Raw genomic sequence first — 27873 nt, 5'->3', positions numbered from 1 at the left:
GGTCCCAACTACTCGAAAGGCTGAGTCAGGAGAATCACTTGAGCCCAAGAGTCTGAGGCTGCATTGAGCTATGATCGTGCCAGCCTGGGCAACAGAGCGAGCCCCTGTCTCAAAATAAATATAAAATAAAAAATAATAAAGTCTTATAAAAAATAAATAAGGTCCTCGTGCCACATTATCATATAAAGTCATTGTACATTATATTAAATAATATATACATTTATTGTATCAATAAATACAACACCTGCTGACTGACAAAAAGAACAAAAACAGGAATTTTAAATGAAAACTAATAGCATCACATTTCTTATTCTTGCTCAACTCAGCAGACCCAGTGGCGCTTAGTCACGTCCTATGTCTGGCCAGGATTTTGAAACTACAATTCATCCACTCTGCAAACACTCACAACACACTTAGTGTGGGCCAGGTACTCAGCCAGGTGAGGAGACAGTGGGGAATGGAGCAGACACCGTCACTTCTGTGCAGAGCTAGAACCACACTGGGGGACACACCCCTGAGAAGGAACAAGAAACCCCCATTACCAGGAGTTCACCCGCCCAAGGAGAGCCCCACGTGCTCTCCATCAAGCTCTGCACTACGTCCTTCAGAGGCCCCGTCCGCAATTCTTCCCTCATATGAGGATACTTACAATTTCTTGATCTCTCCGGTTTTGCATATATATTCTGAAAATTATTTATAACCTTGTATAATTCTCAGCAACCATGGCCTGGATCATGTCTTTTGTGATTTCTCTATTAGGTGTCTTCAAATCTCCTCACTTTCTTCAACTTACACAGAACAACAATGAGAAGGCTGTCTGTTCATTCACCCTAAACCTCTTCTCTCCAATTTCTTTGCAAAATCCTCTCCTCTTCCAGAAAGAAAGAGGCTCAAGTACCTGACGGTGTGCACACAACCCAGTTACATTCCTTGACCCCCACAACCCAGATGGCTTTCAACAAGACCAAGGACTTCAAACAACTCCAAGTGTGAATTTCATATGAAAATCTCATCTGTCCCTGCTATCTGAAAGGGACAATAATTACACTAGTAAAATGCTGACAGGAAAGCAAGGAAATGTGAGTGGAAGTCTGTGCTGGGACAGGATTGCAAAACTATAAGACGAAGTACTCTCCTTACCACAGTTTCCTCGCCTCCTGGCCTCTGGTCCAGCTTCCACCACACGGAAGAACCTTCCTCATGGCCATGCTAATGGAGAGAGAACAGCCCCATCAGCCAGGACACAGGTGAGATTCCAGGAGACACGCACGCCACACAGCTCCCCACAGAGCCCACCGGCCCTCAGCAGCCAGGACACAGGTGAGATTCCACAGGTGCACAGACTGCGAAACTCGCGCTCTGGGATGCGGGTCCCACCCTGGGACTGACAAACTGTGTGACTTAGAGCTTAGAGCAAGTATCTTCAACCCTCTGTGCCTCAGCTTTCTCTTCTGAAAAATCAGAATTACGGCACCTGTTTCACAGCAGCAGTGAGAGGACCGGATAAAAGGACACACAAGAAGCCCGGATCCCTGTGTGTGATGAAGAAAAAGCCTTGCAAATGTCACCTTTATCAACGACGCTAGGAAGATCTATGCACTTAGAAGTCACTACTCAGGCCAGGCATGGCGGCTCACGCCTATAGTCCCAGCACTCTGGGAGGCTGAGGAGGGTAGATCACCTGAGGTCAGGAGTTTGAGACCAGCCTAGCCAACATGGTGAAATCCCGTCTCTACTAAAAATAAAAAAAATTAGCCAGGCAGGGTGGCAGGTACCTGCAATCCCAGCTACTTGGGAGGCTGAGGCAGGAGAATCTCTTGAACCCAGGAGGTAGAGGTTGTGGTGAGCTGAGATCGCACCACTGCACTCCAGCCTGGGTGACAAGAGCGAAACTCAGTCTCAAAAAAAAAAACAAGTGACTACCCAAAACTAGGCAGTGTCTAAAACTGGTGACAATATAATGTATTATTCATGAAGAAAACAGAAAAAGAACTTTCCATGTGTCCAGAAAACTATTCTGGCACATAGCAGGCACTCCATAAATGCTGAAGAATTGAATCAAGATAAATTCAGTGTTGCTGCTGTAAAATGTGGATCTAATCAGAGCCAAAACAAGCTGTTAAATACATTCACAATGAACTGAAATTTTTCTAGAAAAAAACACATCATATATTTTACTCCTCTGGAAAAGAAAAATAAAAGAATGTAAAATATCCCATTGGCTACCTCATTGATAATTTTTATACTGATTATAGGTTGCACGGATACTATTTTAGATTTATTGGATTATATAAGATGTTATGAAATTAATTCATGTTTCTTTTGTATGTTTATAAGAAAATGTAAAATTATAGGCCAGGTGTGGTGGCTCGCACCTGTAATCCCAGTACTTTAGGAGGCTGAGGCAGGAGGATCACCTGAGCCCAGAAGTGCGAGACCAGTCTGGGCAACACAGCAAGACCCCACCTCTATTTTTTTTTTTTTTTGAGACAGAGTCTCGCTCCATGGCCCAGGCTGGAGTACAGTGATGCGATCTCGGCTCACTGCAATTTCCACGTCCCAGGTTCAAGCAATTCTCCTGCCTCAGCCTCCCAAGTAGCTGGGATTACAGGAGTCCACCACCATGCCTGGCTAATTTTTGTATTTTGAGTAGAGATGGAGTTTCACCATGTTGGTCAGGCTGGTCTCAAACTCCTGACCTCAGGTGATGCCCCTGCCTTGGCCTCCCAAAGTGCTGGGGTTACAGGCCTGAGCCACCACACCTGGCCTTTTTTAAATTTTTTTTTGTTGTTGTTTTTATACAGATGAGGAATTCCTATGCTGCCCAGGCTGGTCTCGAACATCTGGTATATTTTTTAAAATAAAAATAAAAAATAAAATTTAAAATTATAAATGTGGCTCACGTTATAATTCTAGTTAACAATGCCAACCTGGAGCTTAAGAGAAAAAATTGGGAAACATGAAAAAAATAGGAAAATAAATCTATATGTTTTCATCCAATAATTCCACAATTCCACTTCAAGAAATGTATCCACAAAAATAACACAGTAGATCTATAACATCCAAACTGGAGGGATTTCCACAATGAACTAGGAAGAACAGGAGGGCTGTGTGTGTGTGTGTGTGTGTGTGTAAATGTTTAAAACTGGCTTCCAAATTCCCAAATATACATACCAATATATGATTATAAAAGATTATATGAGAAATATTTGTAGGTCTTTTTTTTTCTGTGGTAAATGTGTGGCTATAGCCAGATAATAAGCAATCCCACCACCACCACCAAAATTAAATAAATAAAACATCTGCGTCAAAACAACAGGTGCTGTATGACCTAATTTATGTAAAATCATGTTTGTGTACGGATATAGAATAAAGCAATTCATAAAAATATGGCACGAAGGCTGAGCGCGGTGGCTCCTGCCTGTAATCCCAGCACTTTGGGAGGCCGAAGCAGGTGGATCACCTGAGGTCAGGAGTTCAAGATCAGCCTGGCCAACATGGTGAAACCCTGTCTCTACTAAAAATACAAAAATTAGCTGGGTGCGGTGGCGCATGCCTGCGATCCCAGCTACTCAGAAGGCTGAGGCATGAATCACTTGAACCCAGGAGGCAGAGGTTGAGGTGAGCTGAGATCGCGCCACTGCACTCCAGCCTGGGAGACAGAGCAAGACTCCAACTCAGCATATATATATATATATATATATATATATATATATGGCAGAAAATTGTTAAATATGATTATCTCAAGGTCATGGGTTTCAGATAACTACCAAAAAAGAAAAAGTTATTCTCCAGAAATAATTCATAAAATTCAAAATATGCTTGCCACATTATCTGTAATAACAAAAAAAAAAGAGGAAAATGGTTTAATAATAACCCTAACTCCACAGTGTGCTATTTTAGTTACTAAGTAATCGTTATGAAGACTCCTCTTATGATACTATTAGAGATGGTGGAGATAATGAAGACTGTGGAGAAACGCTGATGTGCTAAGTGACAAGCTCAGCACAGGGTACAATTCTCCTGGTGCATAAATACATGTCACAAGGTAGCTTAACACATGGAAACAATTATGCAAGGAGAGGGATTACGCGTGTGTGTTAGTCACAAGTGTCTATTAATAACATGTGCTTGGTAGAATTTGCCAGAGAAGCCATCAGAGCCTGAGCTACTTTGTGGGGAGATTCTTAACATAAACATAATTTCTTGACTTACTATAGGTCAGTTCAGCCTATTGCTTCTAGCAGTTTTAGTAACTGATAGTCTCTAGGAATTTGTCCGTTCATCTAAATTACCTAATTTGTTACCATAAAATATTGTCCTATCTGTGATTGAAAGTGGGGTGCTAAAGTTCCTATTATTGTGAATTGTCTATTTCTCCCTTCAATTGTCAGATTTTGCTGCTTGTGTTTTGGGGCCCTCTTGTTAGGTAAATATTCATTTACAATTGTTACATCTCCTTGCTGAACTAATTATTTGGTCATTCTGAATTGTCTATCTCTAGTAACACTTTCTGTCTCAAAATCTGTTTTATCTGATATTAGTATAGCCAGTCCAGCCCTCTCATAGCTGCTGTTTGACAGATTCTCTTTGTCCAGCTTTTTACTTTCAACCTATTTGTGTCTTCTAGCCTAAAGTAAGTCTCTAGTGTGCCTTCTGGAATCACCACTCAAATAAACCATCTGCAAATGAGCCCTGTCTCAGCCTCTGCTTTCAAGGGGAAGCCCAAACTAAGATGATGGCTAATCTGAATGTACCATAAAATCGATGTATCCTCAGTGGAGACTGCCTTACCTTCCGTCTTGAATCTTTATCTTTTCCGTGATTCCTTACTAAATTCTCAGCATACCTGGAAAGCAAACATAATCAAAATCAAAATTTACTTTTAAATGAGCGCTTTTAAAAAATAAAACATTTTCCATATCAGTGAAAGTTCTTAACAATATTTTGATACGATTAAGAACTACTATAGGCCGGGCGCGGTGGCTCAAGCCTGTAATCCCAGCACTTTGGGAGGCCGAGACGGGCGGATCACAAGGTCAGGAGATCGAGACCATCCTGGCTAACACAATGAAACCCCGTCTCTACTAAAAATACAAAAAAATTAGCCGGGCGAGGTGGCAGGCGCCTGTAGTCCCAGCTACTCGGGAGGCTGAGGCAGGAGAATGGCGTAAACCCGGGAGGCAGAGCTTGCAGTGAGCCGAGATAGCGCCACTGCACTCCAGCCTGGGCGACAGAGCGAGACTCCGTCTCAAAAAAAAAAAAAAAAAAAAAAAAGAACTACTATAACCAGGGGCAACGACTTGCACTTGTAATCCCAGCTATTTGGGAGCCTGGGGCAGGAGGATCGCTTAAGGCCAGGAGTTCGGGACCAGCCTGGGCAACAGAGTAGACCCCATCTCTACAAAAATAAAAAATTAGCCTGGCATGGTGGCACATGCCGTAGTCTCAGCTACTTGGGAGGCTGAGGCAGGAGGATTGCTTGAGCCCAGGAGTTTGAAGCTGCAGTGAGCCATGATTGTGCCACTGCACTCCAGCCTGGGTGACAGAGCAAGACCCTTTCTCAAAAAATAATTAAAAAAAAAAAACTGTTGCAGGTTAGCAAAGCATGTTTTATTATAGCAATAAATGTTAAAGTCTTCCTAGCATTCTTACTCTTTTAGCAATAATTCAAGACAGAAAATATCTTCCAGAGAAGAAATTACGTGTTTTAACAAACTTGTGTGTGAGTGCAAATCTACATTCTTTAGGAGTTCTTGGGCCGGGTGCGGGGCTCATGTCTGTAATCCCAGCACTTTGGGAGGCCGAGGTGGGCAGACTGCCTGAGGTCAAGAGCTCGGGACCAGTCTGGCACACGGTGAAACTTCACCTCTACTAAAAATACAAAAAAATTAGCCAGTCATGGTGGCATGTGCCTGTAATCCCAGCTACTTGGGAGGCTGAGGCAGGGGAACTGCTTGAATCAGGGAGGTGGAGGTTACAGTTAGCCAAGATCATGCCGCTGCACTCCAGCCTAGGCAACAGAGCAAGACTCCATCTCAAAAAACAGAGTTCTAGAAATTTTCTATAATTTATTGGTCTGTCTGAAATACTATTTTATATTAAATATAAAATAAAATATATAATATGTAATACAAATATAAAATAAAAGATATTTCTAAAAGAAAGATTTATCTTGAAATATGTTTTACTTTTAAATCACATTTCATGTTAGTTAGGACCTAAAATAAAGATGTGCAAAATATCAAACTGATTCTCAATTTTTAAACTTTCATTCATACCAATATACCATGTGGTTTAACAAAAGTACTGAATTGAGCGAAAGAGTCTTCTTGTGCCTTCTAGTGGACATGCAGTATAAAACCCAGGAACTGACACCCGAGGTTTAAGTGTTAGCTTTGCCCAAACTTGTAAAAATTTGGGTAAGACATTTAACCTGGGTTTTCTAATCTTTGAAAAAGGATTACAAAATCTGATTGTCAGAAAGAACAAATTAAAGTCTAGGGCTTGTATATGAGAGTTTAGGCCAGGCACGGTGGCTCACGCCTGTCATCCCAGACTTTGGGAGGCCAAGGTGGGTGGCTCACTTGAGGCCAGGAGTTCGATACCAGCCTAGCCAACATGGCAAAACCCCATCTCTACCAAAAATGCAAAAATTAGCTGGGCATGGTGGTGTGTGCCTGTAGTTCCAGTTACTCGGGAGGCTGAGGCAGAACAGCTTGAACCTGGGAGGCGGAGGTTGCAGTGAGCCAAGATCGCACCACTGCACTACAGCCTTGGTGACAAAGTGAGACTCTGTCTCAAAAAAAAAAAAAAAGAGTTTATACAGAAACTCCAATTAATCTATAATCTTCGCAAAACCCACATGACACAGGAATTATCATCATTGCTTTAGCGAAAGGCCACCCAACACTGCAACTAAAAGGTAGACAGGAAATTCCAACCAAGGCTGACCCCCACCCCCAGCTCTGGGGGTCTCTGCCAAGGCATCAGGGTGGAATGTTCCGTCCTGGGTGTTCACAAGCGACAAACAATGGGCAGAGGGGGACTTGCCGGCATGTACTGTTTTTCGTGGCTGTGAACCAGAATGGTTTGCTCAGGTCTGTAAAGGGGCAAAACCGCCCACCTGTGGATCTTTAACTTCAGGCAGGGAGGACGACCTCTTGCACATGAAGAGGCTCCCAAGTGAATTATTCTCCCCAAAGTCAGTACCAATTTTCTAATTTTGCATGAGCAAATGTTAAAAAGGACAAAAACAGATCCTGAGGCAATAAATAGAAACAATAATATTAAAATGGAAAAAATAAAAATAAATATAATTAATTTAAAAGGCAAAATAAAAAACTAATAATTTCATAATAAGTTTCCAAGCTCCTCTAGTATTCCTAAAACATACCAACCCATTTGGAGGGGCTAAGGGGTAAAATCTAGAGAAAATGAAGTATAACTGATTCCCACAGACTGGCCACCACTGGAGCCAGTAAGAAAATTCCCTGAAGCATTCCACGAGAGCGGCACACGTCAAGGTCGACCACAGGGCACGCAATCCTTACTGGCTGCTGGTCCCATCTCTTTTTGAGCTTGCACCTCGATTTCTGTGTTCACCGTTCTAGCAAACAAAAGAATAATCCCATAACCATTTATTAACATATGGGAATGAAGTAAGCATAATTAGTAAACCCCATAAAACAAGAATGGATTGAAAATTTAACAATAGCATCTACACCACAAGTATCTTTTAAATAACTATTTTGGCCAGCTATTTTTAGTAAATTAGATAATTAAATGTAAAGAAAATGGATAAAAGTATATATAAAAGGGTGATTATGCCAGGCGCGGTGGCTCACGCCTGTGATCCCAGCGCTTTGGGAGGCCAAGGTGCGTGGATCACCTGAGGTTGGGAGTTAGAGACCAGCCTAACCAACACAGAGAAATCCCGTCTCTACTAAAAATACAAAATTAGCTGGCCGTGGTGGTACACACCTGTAGTCCCAGCTACTCAGGAGGCTGAGGCAGGATAATTACTTGAACCCAGGAGGTGGAGGTTGCAGTGAGCCGAGATCACGCCACTGCGCTCCAGCCTGGGCAACAGAGCGAGACATCATCTCAAAAACAGAAACAAAAACTTTACAAAATTAATCAGAAAAAAGTGTTATGTTTAACAGAACAATGTGTTGTGGTCCGTAAAATGAATTGGAATGGGAAAAAAATAAAATCACTAGTGCTGGGTAGGAAAAATTATGATTTACTGACTAGATATAAAAAGGGAAGAGAAAAAAAAGTCATCAAGTTAATGTTAAGAGTCAGACCTGGGTGTGGGCAAGCAGCGCATAGCACTGGGGGCCCTGGCTGTGGTGATGGCAGCCAGTCAGGCTGCACGTGGGGCCAGGAGAAGCGTGCTGTGATTATCTCAGCACCTACCACACAGGGAGGCAGGTAACGCTGCTCACCCAGATGGCCTACAAATGGCAGAGCTGAGAAAAAGCTCAGCACGTTGTCGTCAAACTCCTGTGGCCTCATCACACAGTCCCTCAGGACTAACACTCTGGACAGGAGAGTCCGGGGCTGAAAAAGGTATTTACAAGTAATCACTTGAATCCACTACTTCCAGGAGCAGAAAGGAGATGATCCAATCTTGAAAAGGATAAAAGTATGGCAGGCATGGTGGTTCACATCCTAATCCCATCCATTTGGCAGGCTGAAGTAGCTTGAGGCCAGGAGTTCAAGATCAGCCTAGGCAACACAGCTAGAACCCATCTCTAAAAAAATTGCTTTTGCTGGGCATGGTGGCTCACGCCTGTAATCCCAGAACTTTGGGAGGCCAAGGTGGGCGGATCATGAGGTCAGGAGATGGAGACCATCCTGGCTAACACAGTGAAACCCCGTCTCTACTAAAAATACAAAAGTGGTGGTAGGCGCCTGTAGTCCCAGCTACTCAGGAGGCTGAGGCAGGAGACTGGCGTGAACCCCGGAGGTGGAGCTTGCAGTGAGCGGAGATCACACCACTGCACTCCAGCCTGGACAACAGAGCGAGACTCTGTCTCAAAAACAAAAATTGCTTTTTAAAACGATAAAGGTGAGGGGATCTGCGCCAAGATGGCCAAATAGGAACAGCTCCAGCCTCCAGCTCCCAGCGTGAGCAACATGATAGACGGGTGATTTCTGCACTTCCAACTGAGGTACGGGGTTCATCTCACTGGGGCGTGTTGGACAGTGGGTGCAGCCCAACAAGTGAGAGCTGAAGCAGGGCAAGGCATCGCCTCACCCGGGAAGCGCAAGGGGGAAGGGAATTCCCTTTCCTAGTCAAGGGAAACCGAGACACATGACACCTGGAAAATTGGGTCACTCCCACCCTAACACTGCGCTTTACCAAGGGTCTTAGCAAAGGGCACAATAGGAGATTATATCCCGGGCCTGGCTCGGAGGGTCCCACGCCCATGGAGCCTCCCCCATTGCTAGCACAGCAGTCTGAGATCTAACTGCAAGGCAGCAGCGAGGCTAGGGGAAGGGCACCCACCATTGCTGAGGCTTACGTAAGTAAACAAGGCTGCCAGAAGGCTGGAACTGGGTGGAGCCCACCACAGCTCAAGAAGGCCTGCCTGCCTCTGTAGACTCCACCTCTGGGGACAGGGCATAGCCAAACAAAAGGCAGCAGAATCCTCTGCAGATGTAAATGTCCCTGTCTGACAGCTTTGAAGAGTAGTGGTTTTCCCAGCACGGAGTTTGAGATCTGAGAACGGATAGACTGTCTGCTCAAGTGGGTCCCTGACCCGAGTAGCCTAACTGGGAGACATCCCCAACTAGGGGCAGACTGACACCTCACACCTCACACAGCCAGATACACCTCTGAGACGAAGCTTCCAGAGGAATGATCAGACAGCAAAGCAATATTCACTCTTCTGCAGCCTCCGCTGCTGATACCCAGGCAAACAGGGTCTGGAGTGGACCTCCAGCAAACTCCAACAGACCTGCAGTTGAGGGTCCTGACTGTTAGAGGGAAAAATAACAAACAGAAAGGACATCCACACCAAAACCCTATCTGTATGTCACTATCATCAAAGCCCAAATGTAGATAAAAACCACAAAGACGGGGAAAAAGCAGTACAGAAAAGCTGGAAATTCTAAAAATCACAGCGCCTCTCCCCCTCCAAAGGAACGCATCTCCTCGACAGCAACAGAACAAAGCTGGAAAGAGAATGACTTTGATGAGTTGAGACAAGAAGACTTCAGACAACCAAACTTCTCCGAGCTAAAGGAGGAAGTTCAAACCCATCGCAAAGAAACTAAAAACCCTGAAAAAAGATTTGACGAATGGCTACTAGAATAACCAATGCAGACAAGTCCTTAAACGATCTGATAGAGATGAAAACCATGACACGAGAACTACGTGATAAATGCACAAGCTTCAGTAACCGACTTGATCAACTGGAAGAAAGAGTATCAGTGATTGAAGATCAAATGAATGAAATGAAGCGAGAAGAGAAGTTTAGAGAAAAAAGAGTAAAAAGAAATGAACAAGCCCTCCAAGAAATATGGGACTATGTGAAAAGACCAAATCTACGTCTGACCGGTGCACCTGAAAGTGACAGGGAGAATAGAAACAAGTTGGAAAACACTCTGCAGGATATTATCCAGGAGAACTTCCCCAACCTAGCAAGGCAGGCCAACATTCAAATTCAGGAAATACAGAGAACACCACAAAGATACTCCTCGAGAAGAGCAACTCCAAGACACATAATTGTCAGATTCACCAAAGTTGAAATGAAGGAAAATGTTAAGGGCAGCCAGAGAGAAAGGTCGGGTTACACACAAAGGGACGCCCATCAGACTAACAGTAGATCTTTTGGCAGAAACTCTCCAAGCCAGGAGTGGGGGCCAATATTCAACATTCTTAAAGAAAAGAATTTTCAACCCAGAATTTCATATCCAGCCAAACTAAGTTTCATAAGTGAAGGAGAAATAAAATCCTTTACAGACAAGCAAATGCTGAGAGATTCTATCACCACCAGGCCTGCCCTACAAGAGCTCCTGAAGGAAGCACTAAACATGGAAAGGAACAACCGGTACCAGCCATTGCAAAAACATGCCAAAATGTAAAGACCATCGAGGCTAGGAAGAAACTGCATCAACTAACGAGCAAAATAACGAGCTAACATCATAATGACAGGATCAAGTTCACACATAACAATATTAACCTTAAATATAAATGGGCTAAATGCTCCAATTAAAAGACACAGACTGGCAAATTGGATAAATAGTAAAGACTCATCAGTGTGCTGTATTCAGGAGACCCATCTCACATGCAGAGACACACATAGGCTCAAAAAAAGGGATGGAGGAAGATGTACCAAGCAAATGGAAAACAAAAAAAGGCAGGGGTTGCAATCCTAGTCTCTGATAAAATAGACTTTAAACCAACAAAAATCAAAAGAGACAAAGAAGGCCATTACATAATGGTAAAGGGATCAATTCAACAAGAAGAGCTTACTATTCTAAATATATATGCAACCAATACAGGAGCACCCAGATTCATAAAGCAAGTCCTTAGAGACTTACACTCCCACAAAATAATAATGGGAGACTTTAACACCCCACTGTCAACATTAGACAGATCAACAAGACAGTAAGTTAACAAGGATATCCAGGAATTGAACTCAACTCTGCACCAAGCAGACCTAATAAACATCTACAGAACCCTCCACCCCAAAACAACAGAATATACATTCTTCTTAGCACCACATCGCACTTATTCCAAAATTGACCACATAGTTGGAAGTAAAGCGCTCCTCGGCAAATGTAAAAGAACAGAAAATATAACAAACTGTCTCTCAGACCACAGTGCAATCAAACTAGAACTCAGGATTAAGAAACTCACTCAATACCACTCAACTACATGGAAACTGAACAACCTGCTCCTGAATGACTACTGGGTACACAACAAAATGAAGGCAGAAATAAAGATGTTCTTTGAAACCAATGAGAACAAAGATACAACATACCAGAATCTCTGGGACACATTTAAAGCAAGGTGTAGAGGGAAATTTATAGCACTGAATGCCCACAAGAGAAAGCAGGAAAGATCTAAAATTGACACTCTAACATTACAATTAAAAGAACCAGAGAAGCAAGAGGAAACACATTCAAAAGCTAGCAGAAGGCAAGAAATAACTAAGATCAGAGCAGAACTAAAGGAGATAGAGACACAAAAAACGCTTCAAAATATCAGTGAATCCAGGAGCTGGTTTTTTGAAAAGATCAACAAAATGGATAGACCGCTAGCAAGACTAATAAAGAAGAAAGAGAGAAGAACCAAATAGATGCAATAAAAAACGATAAAGGGGATATCACCACCAACCCCACAGAAATGCAAACTATCATCAGAGAATACTATAAACGCCTCTACACAAATAAACTAGAAAACCTAGAAGAAATGGATAAATTCCTGGACACTTACACTCTCCCAAGACTAAACCAGGAAGACCTGAGTAGACCAATAACAGGCTCTGAAATTGAGGCAATAATTAATAGCCTACCAACCAAAGAAAGTCCAGGACCAGACGGATTCACAGACGAATTCTACCAGAGGTACAAGGAGGAGTTGGTACCATTCCTTCTGAAATTATTCCAACCAATAGAAAAAGAGAGAATCCTCCCTAACTCATTTTATGAGGCCAACATCATTCTGATACCAAAGCCTGGCAGAGACACAACAAAAAAAGAGAATTTTAGACCAATATCGCTGATGAACATCAATGCAAAAATCCTCAATAAAATACTGACAAACCGAATCCAGCAGCACATCAAAAAGCTTATCCACCATGATCAAGTGGGCTTCATCCCTGGGATGCAAGGCTGGTTCAACATATGCAAATCAACAAACTTAATCCAGCATATAAATAGAACCAAAGACAAAAATCACATGATTATCTCAACAGATGCAGAAAAGGCCTGTGACAAAATTCAACAGCCCTTCATGCTAAAAACTCTCAATAAATTCGGTAATGATGGAACATATCTCAAAATAATAAGAGCTATTTATGACAAACCCACAGCCAATATCATACTGAATGGGCAAAAACTGGAAGCATTCCCCTTGAAAACTGGCACAAGACAGGGATGCCCTCTCTCACTACTCCTATTCAATATAGTGTTGGAAGTTGTGGCCAGGGCAATCAGGCAAGAGAAAAAAATAAAGGGTATTCAATTAGGAAAAGAGGTAGTCAAATTGTCCCTGTTTGCAGATGACATGATTGTATATTTAGAAAACCCCATCATCTCAGCCCAAAATCTCCTTAAGCTGATTAGCAACTTCAGCAAAGTCTCAGGATACAAAATCAATGTGCAAAAAACACTAGCATTCTTATACACCAATTACAGACAAACAGAGAGCCAAATCATGAGTGAAATCCCATTCTCAATTGCTTCAAAGAGAATAAAACACCTAGGAATCCAACTTACAAGGGATGTGAAGGACCTCTTCAAGGAACACTACAAACCACTGCTCAATGAAATAAAAGAGGACACAAACAAATGGAAGAACATTCCATGCTCATGGATAGGAAGAATCAATATCGTGAAAATGGCCATACTGACCAAGGTAATTTATAGATTCAATGCCATCCCCATTAAGCTACCAATGACTTTCTTCACAGAATTGGAAAAAACTACTTTAAAGTTCATATGGAACCAAAAAAGAGCCTGCATTGCCAAGACAGTCCTAAGTCAAAAGAACAAAGCTGGAGGCATCATGCTACCTGACTTCAAACTACACTACAAAGCTACAGTAACCTAAACAGCATGGTACTGGTACCAAAACAGAGACATAGACCAATGGAACAGAACAGAGCCCTCAGAAATAATACCACACATTCATAACCATCTGATCTTTGACAAACCTGACAAAACAAGAAATGGGGAAAGGATTCCCTATTTAATAAATGGTGCTGGGAAAACTGGCCAGCCATAAGTAGAAAGCTGAAACTGGATCCCTTCCTTACACATTATACAAAAATTAATTCAAGATGGATTAGAGACTTAAATGTTAGACCTAAAACCATAAAAACCCAGAAGAAAACCGAGGCAATACCATTCAGGACACAGGCATAGGCAAGGACTTAACGTCTAAAACACCAAAAGCAATGGTAACAAAAGCCAAAATTGACAAATGTGATCTAATTAAACTAAAGAGCTTCTGCACAGAAAAAGAAACTACCATCAGATTGAACAGGCAACCTACAGAATGGGAGAAAATTTTTGCAATCTACTCATCTGACAAAGGGCTAATATCCAGAATCTACAAAGAACTCAAACAAATTTACAAGAAAAAAACAAACAACCCCATCAAAAACTGGGCAAATGATATGCACAGACACTTCTCAAAAGAAGACATTTATGCAGCCAACAGACACATGAAAAAATGCTCATCATCACTAGCCATCAGAGAAATGCAAATCAAAACCACAATGAGGTACCACTGCACACCAGCTAGAATGGCAATCATTAAAAAGTCAGGAAACAACAGGTGCTGGAGAGGCTATGGAGAAATAGAAACACTTTTACACTGTTGGTGGGACTGTAAACTAGTTCAACCATTGTGCAAGACAGTGTGGCGATTCCTCAAGGATCGAGAACTAGAAATACCATTTGACCCAGCCATCCCATTACTGGGTACATACCCAAAGGATTATAAATCATGCTGCTATAAAGACACATGCACACGTATGTTTACTGCAGCACTATTCACAATAGCAAAGACTTGGAACCAAACCAAATGTCCATCAATGACAGACTGGATTAAGAAAATGTAGCACATATACACCATGGAATACTATGCAGCCATAAAAAAGGATGAGTTCGTGTCCTTTGTAGGGACATGGATGCAGCTGGAAATCATTCTCAGCAAACTATCACAAGAACAGAAAATCAAACACCACATGTTCTCACTCATAGGTGGGAACTGAACAATGAGAACACTTGGACACAGGAAGGGGAACATCACACACTGGGGCCTGTTGTGGGGTGGGGGGCTGGGGGAGGGAGAGCATTAGGAGATATACCTAATGTAAATGACGAGTTAATGGGTGCAGCACACCAACATGGCACATGGATACATATGTAACAAACCTGCACGTTGTGCACATGTATCCCAGAACTTTAAAGTATAATAAAAAAGAAAAAAAATGTTTAAATAAAAATAAATAAAAGGATAAAGGCGTGGCAGATAGGATAATGAGGCCACTGTATTCTTCTATTAAAGAAGTCACTGGTCAGGAAGCTTAGAAGAACATTTTGTATATTTATTGTACTTACTCATACCCTTTGTATCTCTAATTGATAACTGGAGAAAGCTTACAATAAAAGTTACATAATTCTAATTAAAATCATGGATCAAAAATCATATAGAGGCTGGGCACCGTGGCTCACGACTGTAATCCCAGCACTTTGGTAGGCCAAGGAAGGCGGATCACCTGAGGTCAGGAGTTTGAGGCCAGCCTAGCCAACATGGCGAAACTCTACTAAAAATACAAAAAAAAAAAAAAAAAAAAATAGCCAGGCGCACGCCTGTAATCCCAGCTACTAGGGAGGCTAAGGCAGGAGAATCACTTGAACCCGGGAGGTGGAGGCTGCAGTGAGCCAAGATCACACCACTGCACTCCGGCCTGGGCAATACAGTGAGACTCAGTCTCAAAACAAAAAAAAAAAAAAAAAAAGAAAGAAAGAAAGAAAAAATATCATATAGAGAAAGTGAGAGACAAGAGACAATCACAGAGAACATCTATCCCTAGGAACAGTCCCAGTTACAATTACTAACAGTGCCCCTTGCACTTTATGGTAACCACAGGATAATTACATCAAGCAGCAGGTTCACAGAGTACTCAGCTGAAGAACATCTGAGTTGATACTAATTTTGAGTATCAAAAGCCGCAAAAGTTTTGAATTTCTAAAAGTCAACACAAAGGAAAATTTTAATTATACAATGCTCGATCACCGTTCCTGAAGTTATATCATGTATCTGTTCATTTTTTCCTTTTTCTTTTTTTCTTTTTTTTTTTTTTTTTTTGAGATGAAGGCTCACTCTGTCTCTCAGTCTGGGGTGCAGTGGCACGATCTCAGCAAACTGTAACCTCTTCCTCCCAGGTTCAAGCAATTTTCCTGCCTCAGCTTCCCGAGTAGCTGAGATTACAGGCATGCGCCACAACACCTGGCTAATTTTTGCAGTTTTTTTTTTTTTGTTTTTTTTTTTACTAGAGATGGGGTTTTGCTATGTTGGCCAGGCTGGTCTCGAACTCCTGACCTCAAGTGATCCGCCTGTCTTGGTCTCCCAAAGTGCTGGGATTACAGGTGTGAGCCACCGTGCCTGGCCTCTTTTTTCTTTTAAGACAAGGTCTTACTCTACCACCCAGGTTGGACTGCAGTGATACGATCATAGCTCACTGCAGCCTTGACCTCCTCCACTCAAGTGATCCTCTCACCTCAGCCTCTGTAGTAGCTGGGACTACAGGCGTGTGCCACCATGCCTGGCTAATTTTTTATTTTTATTTTGGTAGAGATGGGGGGGTCTCACTCTATTTCTCAGGGTGGTCTTGAACTCCTGGGCTCAAGAGATCCTCCCACCTGCTGAGTAGTAGGACTCCAGGTGTAAGCCACCACACCTGTCTGAGATTTGATTTCTTTTTTTTTTTTTTTGGTAATTCTTTATCCTATGGCTTCTCCAATACAACATAAGCACCATAAGAACAGTAAGTTTTGTTTTGTTCACAGCTGTATCCTCAGCACCTAGAACCGTGCCCAGCACACAAGCCACTCAGATAGGAACAACTTGTCTTAAAAAGAAAACATCAGTCATCTGAATAATCTTTCTTCTGGGACTAATTTGAAGGCAGTGGTTTTACAAAGGTACAGGATAATGTTCTTCATAGACCATTTTTCTCATCCACCTTTAATAAAAGCCAAATCAATGTCCAGAAAGGCATTTCTGGGTGGAACTAAGCACATGTAACCTAAGTCACTTCCAGTAATTAAACATGATTTAGGGAATGGAGAATAGCCAAATTCAATAACAGGTGAGTGGTGAAGTCTAAGTTGTGGGTACGTGAGTGTTCACTGGAAAATGTCGACTTTGCTGTATGTTTAAAAATGTTCATAATACAACATTGAGAGAAAATGATGAAGTTTTGATCTAAGGAAAGAGACTTAAAAACAAAAAAAATGGTGGGGCGCGGTGGCTCACACCTGTAATCCCAGCACTTTGGGAGGCCGAGGCGGGCAGATCACGAGGTCAGGAGATCGAGACCATCCTGGCTAACACGGTGAAACCCCGTCTCTACTAAAAAATACAAAAACTAGCAGGGCGCGGTGGCAGGCGCCTGTAGTCCCAGCTACTCGGGAGGCTGAGGCAGGAGAATGGCGTGAACCCGGGAGGCGGAGCTTGCAGTGAGCTGAGATCCGGCCACTGCACTCCAGCCTGGGCGGCAGAGCGAGACTCCGTCTCAAAAAAAAAAAAAAAAAAAAAAAAACCTACCAGCTTCCTTTTCAATGTTAAATTTCAATTTTTTTTTGTTTTTTTTTTTGAGAGACAGAGTCTCACTCCATCACCCAGGCTGGAGTGCAGTGGTGCGATCTCAGCTCACTGCAACCTATGTCTCCTGGGTTCCAGCGATTCTCCTTCCTGAGTTCCAGCGATTCTTCTGCCTCAGCCTCCAGAGTAGCTGAGATTACAGGCACATGCCACCATGCCCTGCTAATTTTTTTATTTTTAGTAGAGACGGGGTTTCACCATGTTGGTCAGGCTGGTCTCGAACTCCTGACCTCAGGTGATCCGCACCTTTGCCTCCCAAAGTGCTGGGATTACAGGCATTAGCCACCGCACCCAGCCAGATTTCAAAATTTTATGATAGATTTCCAAATATCTGTTAAAAGTACATTCACAATATAATCAAAATATGTGACATCACATTTCTTAGGAGATCAGTAATCTGTCTGTACTAACCACATAATCAAGACCTGAGTCGCATTTCTCCTAAATTACTACTACCAGGCCACAAATCTCAACTTTGTCTGGCGACACGCCCCGGTAAACCTCCTCTGAGAGCGCTGACCTCGTGGCGGCTGTGAAGGCAACGAAGCATCGGAAGGGGTACCTTGGATTCCCTTTTCTTGTGCTCGTCTTTTGCTGATCTCTCTTTTCTATCCACACTGGTTCGGTGCCTCTCATCATCAAAATGAAGGACTTCTTTGTGTCGCTTTTCTTTATGTCTTTCTTCCCCTTCTTTTTCAGAGAATGAATTACTTTTCTCTTTGGAATATTTTTCTCTTTTTTCCCTTGTGCTGCTTTTTTCTCGGTGTTTCTTGTCTCGATCTGGGTCTCTGGGCTTCCTGTGTCTCCTGTCACCTTCTTCTTTATAAAGCCAGTACTTGAGAGGGTTGTCCTTGCTGTCTCCGTACTGCAGCTGTAAAACACAACAAGCTGAGAAACACAGGAGCACATCAAACAGGAGCGCAGCCGGCCTCCCTCTCCATGGGTTCCGCAGCAACAGATCCAACCAACCACAGATCAAACACATTCGAAGAAAATCATGTCTGTACTAAACATATACAGACTTTTTCCTTGTCATTACACCCTAAACAATAACAACTATTTACATCTCCTTTATATTGCACTAGGGATTTTAAGTAATCTAGAGATGATTTAAAGCATCCAGGAGGATGTGTGTAGGTTATATGCAGACACTACACCATTTTATACGGGGGACTTGAGTATTCATGGATTTTGGTATCTGAGGGGGTCTTGGAGCCCTTCCCCCATGGATACCAAAGGACAACTGTGCTGTCTTTATAAATGTTAGTAACAAAAGGAGGAAAACTTATAGAACTACCACTGCCCCCTTCACTCCTCAATTCCACTGTCAGATACATTCCTGAAAACTTAATCTGTTACCTTTCTGTAAGGAAAAACCCTATTCATGTCATGGTCCACGGTCAGACACTGCTGCCACCCCAACGTCACACAGTAAACTCTCTGCACCCCAGCCACCTCGCTCCCATAGAGAAAGCAATGCCTCTCCCCATGGCGCCCGGCACTCACAGCCGGCCCTCCCGGCCTCTCCCCACGGCGCCCTCCCGGCCTCTCCCCACGGCGCCCTCCCGGCCTCTCCCCATGGCGCCCTCCCGGCCTCTCCCCACGGCGCCCGGCACTCACCGTCGGCCCTCCCGGCCTCTCCCCACGGCGCCCTCCCGGCCTCTCCCCACGGCGCCCTCCCAGCCTCTCCCCACGGCGCCCGGCACTCACAGCCGGCCCTCCCGGCCTCTCCCCACGGCGCCCTCCCGGCCTCTCCCCATGGCGCCCTCCCGGCCTCTCCCCATGGCGCCCGGCACTCACCGTCGGCCCTCCCGGCCTCTCCCCATGGCGCCCGGCACTCACAGTCGGCCCTCCTGGCCTCCACAGCCTCATCCCTCATGCTTGTGGCCCTCAGCCTAAACTCCGCCAGCCCTGGGGTCCCTCCTGCGCAAGCTCTGACTTCTCTGAGAGATGCCCACTCCGATGAGTACAACAGCAGAAGGCTGCCACATCTCTCACATGGGCACATCATATCACTCTTTCTCTCCTAATTAGTCCCATGCAGACAGAGTCTTGAAAATGGGACCAGCGTTCAGTCATCTCTGCGATGAAAACACTGCAGATGCTCAGGGCACCAGCGGTCATCTCCATCCCAAGCTGCAGAGCAGGTCACCACAACGGAATACTGCTGGCTTGGACTCTTAGTTCTGGGAGCCCTGACATCGCGTTCAACAGACCCCAGATTGTGCCCGTCCCTGTCCCTTCACATGGAGTTTCCTCTGTTCATCCCCCACCAGGGACCACTGGACTCCAGGTCTGTGGCACCCTCCGCATCTCTCAGTTCCCTGGGGTGTCTCCTGTGGACCCAACAGTCTCCTCACTCAGCTCCTTCCTCAATTCTCCCCAACTCCCATCCACCCGACTCATCTTTGCCAGGGCGACCTTCCTACGGAAAACTTGCTAATGCCCTCCCTGACCAAACACCTCAAAGTTAGAGAACCATTCACACCATTCATCAAAATAAACTCTGTGTAATTAAAGATTTAAGTCGTCTTTTTTTTATTTTTTGAGATGGAGTTTCACTCTTGTTGCCCAGGCTGGAGTGCAATGGCGCGATCTCAGCTCGCCACTACCTCCGCCTCCTGGGTTCAAGCGATTCTCCTGCCTCAGCCTCCCAAGTAACTGGGACTACAGGCACGCGCCACCACACCCTGCTAATTGTTTGTATTTTTAGTAGAGATGGCGTTTTACTGTGTTAGCCAGGATGGTCTCAATCTCCTGACCTCGTGATCCACCTGCCTCAGCCTCCCAAAGTGCTGGGATTACAGGCTTGAGCCACCATGCCTGGCCAAATTTAAATCCTTTTTTTTAAAAAAAGTTAAAGACCCAGAAAAAAACACAGGTGACAACTCATGTAACTTTGCTGTGGAGAGCACGTTCCATCAACAACAGACCTGCTAACAGCACAGACCTGGTAACAGCACAGACCTGGCTACTTCATGATTTTAAACTTACTTACAAAAATAAAAATCCCCCAGGTCCAATTCAACACCAGCCAAAAACAGCAACATAAATGACTGGCAGAGAGTTAACCTTTAAAGTACTCTTACAAACCAGTCAGATGCACCAGTGAAAAATCAGCCAACAGCAGGTGCAGTGGCGCACGCCTGTGATCCCAGCACTCTGGGAGGAAGAGGTGGGAGGACCACTTGAGACCAGGAGTTCCAGACCAGCCTGGACAACACAGTGAGACCCAGTCTCTACAAAAAATTTAAAAATGGGCTTGGTGGTACACACCTGTAGTCCCAGCTACTCGGGAGGCTAAGGTGGGAAGACTGCTTGAACCCAGCAATTCCTGGCTGCAGTGAGCTATGATCACACCACTGCACTCCAACCTGGGTGACAGAGCAAGACCCTGTCTCTAAAAAATAAAAATAAAATAAAAAAGAGAAAAAGAATAAGCAAAAGTACACAAGTGGTAAATAACAAAAGACAGTAAACCTGCTTTTAAAAATGCCCAGAAATGCCATTTTCTTCTGAATCAAAAGAGCAAAACTTTTAAATGAAGATAATGCCCAGCTCCTGCTTAGGACAGGAGGAATTATGCTCTGATGATATAAATAATTACAACTTTTATGTAAAGCAAATGGGGTAAGTTTACATTTACTTCTAGCAAGTTCATTTCCAGAAATTAATCATAAGGAAATAATTATGAACAAACCAAAAAGCATACCATCTGGATGTCTTTATAATTTAAAGAGAAAACACAAACACACAGAAACAACCTAAGTGTCCAAAACCGCAGGTGCCTCGAGAGCACCAACACATCCACACCGCGAAATACCAAGCCACACACGCACTGAAACACGGAGAGAGACAGGATCACTCAGGAAAAGGCTCAAAATGTGTTCCGTTTAAACAATTTATGAAACAGTAAAAATCTAACTAAAGAAAACAGTGTTATACATACACAAATATATAGACCTGGAAAAATACATACCTAAATGCTATCAATACTTACCTGTGGGGTAGGATTAGACAGTTTTTATTTTCTTATTACTTCTTTGTATCTTCTAAATTTTTTTTTTTTTGAGATGGAGTCTCGCTCTGTCGCCCAGGCTGGAGTGCAGTGGCGCAATCTCGGCTCATTACAAGCTCCGCCTCCCGGGTTCACGCCATTCTCCTGCCTCAGCCTCCCAAGTAGCTGGGACTACAGGTGCCCGCCACCACGCCTGGCTAATTTTTTTGTATTTTTAGTAGAGATGGGGTTTCACTGCATTAGCCAGAATGATCTCAATCTCTTGACCTTGTGATCTGCCTGCCTCGGCCTCCCAAAGTGCTGGGATTACAGGCGTGAGCCACTGCACCTGGCCTATATCTTCTAAATTTTCTAAAATAATCACAAATTACCTTTGGAATCAGAAAAACACATTCGACCATGGGGAGAAAGAAACTGACTACACACAGTGCTGAAGGCCTTTTCCAGGCCTGAAATCCTGGCTTAGGACATTTTCTAAAAATGCTTCTAACAATAACGTTTAAAATATCCTTTACTCAGCAACATTTGGAAAACCTTTCCCCAGGCCTTGCTTCGTATACCTTTCTTTCTCGGTATCTTCTTTCTCTATCTTCATCTCCTCTTTCAGAGTCTTCATCTTTCTCTTCACTTCTTACTTTACTTACTACAAGAAGTAAAACATATTTTTAATACTCCCAAATGTTAGCACATCAAAAAGTTCTTTTAACATCTTGCTACGGACGGTATTGCACATTTTATGCTTATTAATATGTATTTAAAAATATTCTTCAACTAAAACACATGTCTCCAATTCAAGAATGAAGAGTTCTAGTATCAAATTTAAAATGAAGAAGGAGATGAACATGGCAATCTAAGTTTGGATCTGTGTCCCCACCCAAATCTCACACTGAAATGCAGTCCCCAGTGCTGAAGGTGAGACCTGGTGGGAGGTGACTGGATCATGGGGGTGAATTTCCCCCGGTGTTGTTCTTGTGATACTGAGTGAGTTCTCACAAGATCTGGTTGTTTAAAAGTACGTGGCACCTCCCCACTCTCTCCCTTCCTCCTGCTCCGGCCCTGTAAGACATGACCGCTTCCCTTCACCTTCCCCTAGGACTGCAAGTCTCCTGTGGCCTCTGCGGCCACGCTTCCTGTACGCCTGCACAACTGTGAGCCAGTTAAACCTCTTTTCTTTATAAATTCCCCAGCCTCGGGTGTTTCTTTACAGCAGTATGAGGACAGACTCGTACACTAAGGAACAGAGAGGCTTCTTGCCTCGCTCAGTTTGCTGCTGAAGCAACCAGGCAAATGTCCGAGTAACCCTTGGAAATTCAAGAGGGCACCAGACCAAACTCATACAGCCTTCGGGTTTCTGCGCGTCACGCAGAAGCAGAGCTTAGTCTGAACAGGAGAACGAGCCCAGTCAGCCAAACACTTTAGCCAAATGTGAGCTCCAGGGAAACGCCTGCCCTCCTGGATGCACTGAGGACCCAGAGCAGCCCCCGTACCTCCTGGCACCCCCACTGCTGAGGGGACCAAGGAAGTCAGAGGCCCCTGAATAAACAAGGAAGCCAGGTGCAGCAGACCCCCCAGGGCACCAGGCTACAGCATCCATCCTGGGCTGGGGAGGCTGAAGCACCAAGGCCCAGCATGACCTGCAAGAGAGACGGGGGGCAAACAGAGCCAGGCAGGTACCGATGACACCAAAGCATCATCCAACAAGGAAAGCTGGACTTTCACTTCTGAATCTGCACACAAAAAAGGCATCAGATGTAAAATTCAGAGAGTGGACACTTTAAAAGATCAGGGCAAAGTTAAACTTTCAAAGACCACTGAGACAAAGTGCATTCACTCAAAAAGCATTTACCAGGCTGGGCGCGGTGGCTCATGCCTGTAATCCAAGCACTCTGGGAGGCCGAGGCAGGCGGATCACGAGGTCAGGAGTTCAAGAACAGCCTGGCCAACATGATGAAACCCCGTCTCTACTGAAAATACAAAAATCAGCCGGGCGTGGTGGTGTGCGCCTGTAATCCCAGCTACTCGGGAGGGTGAGGAATAAAACTGCTTGAACCCAGGAGACAGAGGATGCAGTGAGTCGAGACTGCAACACTGTACTCCAGCCTGGGTGACAGAGCGAGACTCCTTCTCAGAAAAAAAAAAAAAAAAAAGGCATTTACCAAGCACTGAGCACTCCTCTAGGAGTCTGGGCTACAGAGGGAGAGCCCCGTTCCAGGTAGATTTTCAAGGCGGAAACCCCAGGACTCTCCGAGAGACTGGAAGAGAAAGCGGGGCATCAGGATACGTCCCAGGCCTTGACCTCAGGACGCGAGGATGCACGTGCTATCGACTGGGATGGGCAAGCCCACAGCACAGCCGGTGTGGAGGCGCTACCGGAAGCTCCGTGTGGGGTACACTGCGTTTGTGTTATCTATTAGACATCAAAACACAGGGGATACACAAGCCTGGAATTCAGGGACAATGCCCAGCTGGGGGTTAAAACTTGGAAATGAGGACAGAGACAAACAGTATTTAAAACCATGAGACTAGATCCAGCCAGCAAGGGCAAGGGGTTGCTGGAGAAGAGGGCTGGGGACCCAGTCCTGGATAAAGGCCACGCTGCACAGATGGGCGGTGCGGAAAGAAAGGAGATGAGAAGAGACGTACAGAGGAATGAACTTGAGAGAGTCTAGTCTACAATCAGTTTTCAAAAGTCTTTCCAGTACTATTCCTTTCAACATCACGTTGAAAAAACGAGCAGGTAGCCAAAAAAAGGGTGATGTGAGAACAAAAGATGTTATCACAAATAAATACCAAAAACGTCAAAAACAATCATTTTGAAAAGAACATTAAATAGTAGGACAGCTACTGTTAAAATTAATTAGGATCTGTCTGAAGTGCAGTGGCACAGTCTCGGCTCACTGTAACCTCCACCTCCCTGGTTCAAGCAATTCCCCTGCCTCAGCCTCCTGAGTAGCTGGGATTACAGGCACATGCTACCACGCCTGGCTAAATTTTTTGTATTTTTAGTAGAGACGGGATTTCACCATGTTGGCCAGACTGGTTTCAAACTCCTGACCTCAGGTGATCCACCCACCTTGGCCTCCCAAAGTGTGGAATTACAGGCGTGAGCCACCACGTCTGCTAGCTAAATGGTTTTTTGAGTTTTCGTTTTTTCTTTTGAGACAGGGTCTCACTCTGTTGCCCAGGCTGCAGTGCAGTGACACAATCATAGCTTACTGCAGCCTCAACCTCCTGGGCTCAAGGAATCCTCCCACCTCAGCCTACCAAATAGCTAGAACTACAGGCAAGCGCCACCACACACAGCTAATTTTTTTATTTTTTGTAGTGATGGAGTCTCCCTATGTTGCCCAAGCTGGTCTCAAAATCCTGGGCTGGAGCAATCCTCCCACCTCAGCCTCCCAAAGTGCTGCAATTACAGGTATGACCCACCACACCTGGCCTGAATGAGTTTTTAAAATACTAAAAGGCAACAATGATAAAAAGTACACACACACCCCCCGCAAGAGAGAGAATATCTAACTTCAAAGATAAAACATTTGTGAAAACTATGAGAGAAAACAAAAATAATGAATGAACATTTCAAAAGAGGAAAATGTCCCAAACAGCAAGAACTTTTAAAAGAAATAAAAAATAAATAAATAAATAAATAAATAAATAAATAAATAAAATAGAGCCAGCTGGGCACAGTGGCTGTTGTCTGTAATGCCAATGCTTTGGGAGGCTGCGGTGGGAGGATCACTTGAGCCCAGGAAGCTGAGGCTGTCGTGAGCTGTGATAGCACCACTGCACTCTAGCCTGGGGGCAGAGCAAGACCCTGTCCAGAAAAAAAAAAGGAAAGGGGAAAGAGGGAAGGAGGGAGAGAGGGAGAGAGGGAGGGTAGGAAGGGGAGGGGGTAGGAGGGAGGGGAGGGAAGGGAGGGAGGGGAGGGATGAGGGAGGGGAGGGAGGGAGGGAGTGAGGGAGGGGAGGGAGGGAGGGAGTGGAGGGAGGGGAGTGAGGGGGAAGGGAGGAGGGGAGGGGGGGAGGGAGAGAGGGAGGGGAGGGAGTGAGGGAGAGGAGGGAGTGAGGGAGGGGAGGGGAGGGACGGCAGGGAGGGAGAGGAGGGGAGGGACGGCAGGGAGGGAGGAGAGGGGAGGGAGGGAGGAGAGGGGAGGGAGGGAGGGGAGGGAGTGAGGGGGGGAGGGACGGCAGGGAGGGAGGGAGGGGAGGGTGGGGAGGGGAGGGAGCGGAGGGAGGAGAGGGAGGGAGGGGAGGGAGAGAGAGACAGGAGGGAGGGGAGGGAGAGAGTGAGAGAGGAGGGAGGGGAGGCAGAGAGGGAGGGGGGGAGGGAGAGAGGGGAGGGAGGGAGGGAGGGGAGGGAGAGAGTGAGAGAGGAGAGAGAGTGAGAGGGGAGGGAGGAGAGGGAGGGAGGGGAGGGAGAGAGAGAGAGGAGGGAGGGGAGGGAGAGAGAGACAGGAGGGAGGGGAGGGAGAGAGTGAGAGAGGAGGGAGGGGAGGGAGAGAGGAGAGAGAGGGGAGGGAGGAGAGGGAGGGAGAGACAGGAGGGAGTGGGCTATCAACCTGTGACCAGCAGCGAAACAGCCCTGCAGGAAGGCAAACAGGGACCCACCTGAGCGGCCCTTCCTCTCCGCCCGCTCCAGGAGCTGCCGGTCGTGTGTCTCCTGGCCCAGCAGGTTGTGGCGGGCCACGGTCTGCCGGGGCTCTTCCTTCTGGGCCCTTCTGTCTTTTTCTTTTTCCCTGTCCTTTCCTCTGCTGTGAGACTTTTCTGCCTCTCGATGCTTCTCCTTCAGCTTTTCTTTCTCCCGGTCTTTTGCGTCTCTTCTCCTCTCCCTCTGTCTGTCTCTGTCCCTCTCCCCACGAGGACTCTCCTTAGCAGTGTGGACTTCAGCCGCCCTGTCTCTGCTCCTGGCATCCTGGTCGGGATCCCTGTACCTCGGCTCCTTGTGTTCAGGAAGGTCCATTTCAGACTCCTTACGCAGCTTCTTCTCTCTGTGCTTCTTTTCTTCCTTGGAACCGCCTGACTGTATGGCCTAAAACAACAGAACAAAGGGTCCTCCGTGACCAGGAAGGCAGATTTCCATTAGACTTTTAATACCTGAATGTGAGAAGCACATACAGCTGAAGGACCTTAAAACATATTTGCATTCGGCTGCTTTCCAATCTCAGTTTCCAATCCTAGATGGGTCAGGGCCTGCATGGAGGTTCTTAGAACACTAAAGGACATGGAGTCAAGCTTAGATTTCTACAGCTGCCCACCCACACCCCTGATATCATGGACATTCGCATTTATCGGCAAATCAAATCTAAAATACTACGTGTATCAGAGGGTGAAAAATTACCTATCGGGTATAATGTTCACTATTCGGGTGACAGGTACAATTCGGGTGTCAGGTACAATTCAGGTGTCAGGCGCACTAATGGCCCAGACTTCACCACTCCGCAAGATACGCATGTAAGAAACCTGCACCTATAACCCCTAAATGTGAAAAATAAAGTAAAATTCAACAAAAATAAGTTGGGCCAGGCATGGTACCTCACACCTACTATCCCAGCACTTTGGGAGGCTGAGGCAGAAGGACTGCCTGACGCCAGGAGTTCAAGGCTAGCCCGAGCAACACAGCAAGATCCGCATGTTACCCAAAAAATTAAAAAATTAAAAAAGTAGCAGGCCTGGTGGTTCATGTCTGTAGTCCTAGCTACTCGAGAGACTGAGGCGGGAGGACAGCTTAGGCCCAGAAGGTCAAGGTTGCAGTGAGCTATGATTTCACCACTGCCCTCCGGCCTGGGTAAAAGGGTGAGACCCCATCTCTAAAACATAGAGTAAAATTAATTAAAAATAAATAAATAAAATACTATATGTGTTAAAAGAGAGATACCGAAGCTGTGTTTTAAAATCGCTAAGACACAAACCACCTGGGCCCCATACAAATGAGGACTCTCTCGGTCCCAAAGCCCCTCCCCCCACCCCGCCGCCGTCCCAAAGCCCCTCCCCCCACCCCGCCGCCGTCCCAAAGCCCCTCCCCCCACCCCGCCGCCGTCCCAAAGCCCCTCCCCCCACCCCGCCGCCGTCCCAAAGCCCCTCCCCCCACCCCGCCGCTGCAGCCCCTGAAGCCAGGACTCCCACCCCAGAGCAGTGCGGAGGCCCCTGAGCCTTGGCAGGGCCCCACGAGCGGTGGGAGGGTCCAGCTGGCTTAACAAACGTTCCAGAGGGACTGTGAGCTGCACGCCTTCGCCTCTGAGTTGAAAGTACTTCTGCAATGAGGCACACGTAACCAAAGT

At 45.3% G+C, this 27873-nt stretch overlaps 1 protein-coding gene across 23 annotated transcripts in view; it reads right to left on the bottom strand.

Annotated features, from left to right (window-relative positions):
• The window catches only part of DYNC2I1 (dynein 2 intermediate chain 1), a 140740-nt gene that overhangs the window by 71551 nt on the left and 41316 nt on the right, over positions 1 to 27873 (bottom strand). For 10 of the 23 annotated variants that reach the window (XR_013415768.1, XR_013415767.1, XM_077997833.1 and 7 more), the window contains exons 3-8: positions 26204 to 26624; positions 22157 to 22239; positions 18099 to 18449; positions 7554 to 7609; positions 4795 to 4849; positions 1141 to 1209 (exon numbers count right to left, since the gene is read on the bottom strand). Coding sequence is in view for 21 of the 23 variants with exons in the window: in XM_077997825.1 (XP_077853951.1) it covers positions 1141 to 1209; positions 4795 to 4849; positions 7554 to 7609; positions 18099 to 18449; positions 22157 to 22239; positions 26204 to 26624 (1035 nt within the window). In the remaining 2 variants the exon portion in view is untranslated. Of the gene's footprint in view, positions 1 to 1140; positions 1210 to 4794; positions 4850 to 7553; positions 7610 to 18098; positions 18450 to 22156; positions 22240 to 23752; positions 23849 to 26203; positions 26625 to 27873 lie in introns of those variants that run through there. The other 13 variants (XM_077997827.1, XM_077997826.1, XM_028846531.2 and 10 more) reach the window with 4 other exon arrangements.

Source organism: Macaca mulatta, chromosome 3 (assembly GCF_049350105.2).
Source record: "Macaca mulatta isolate MMU2019108-1 chromosome 3, T2T-MMU8v2.0, whole genome shotgun sequence".
Lineage (NCBI taxonomy): Eukaryota > Metazoa > Chordata > Mammalia > Primates > Cercopithecidae > Macaca > Macaca mulatta.
The sequence above is the reverse complement of the archived record's forward strand: the minus strand, read 5'-3'. Positions and strand labels throughout refer to the sequence as shown.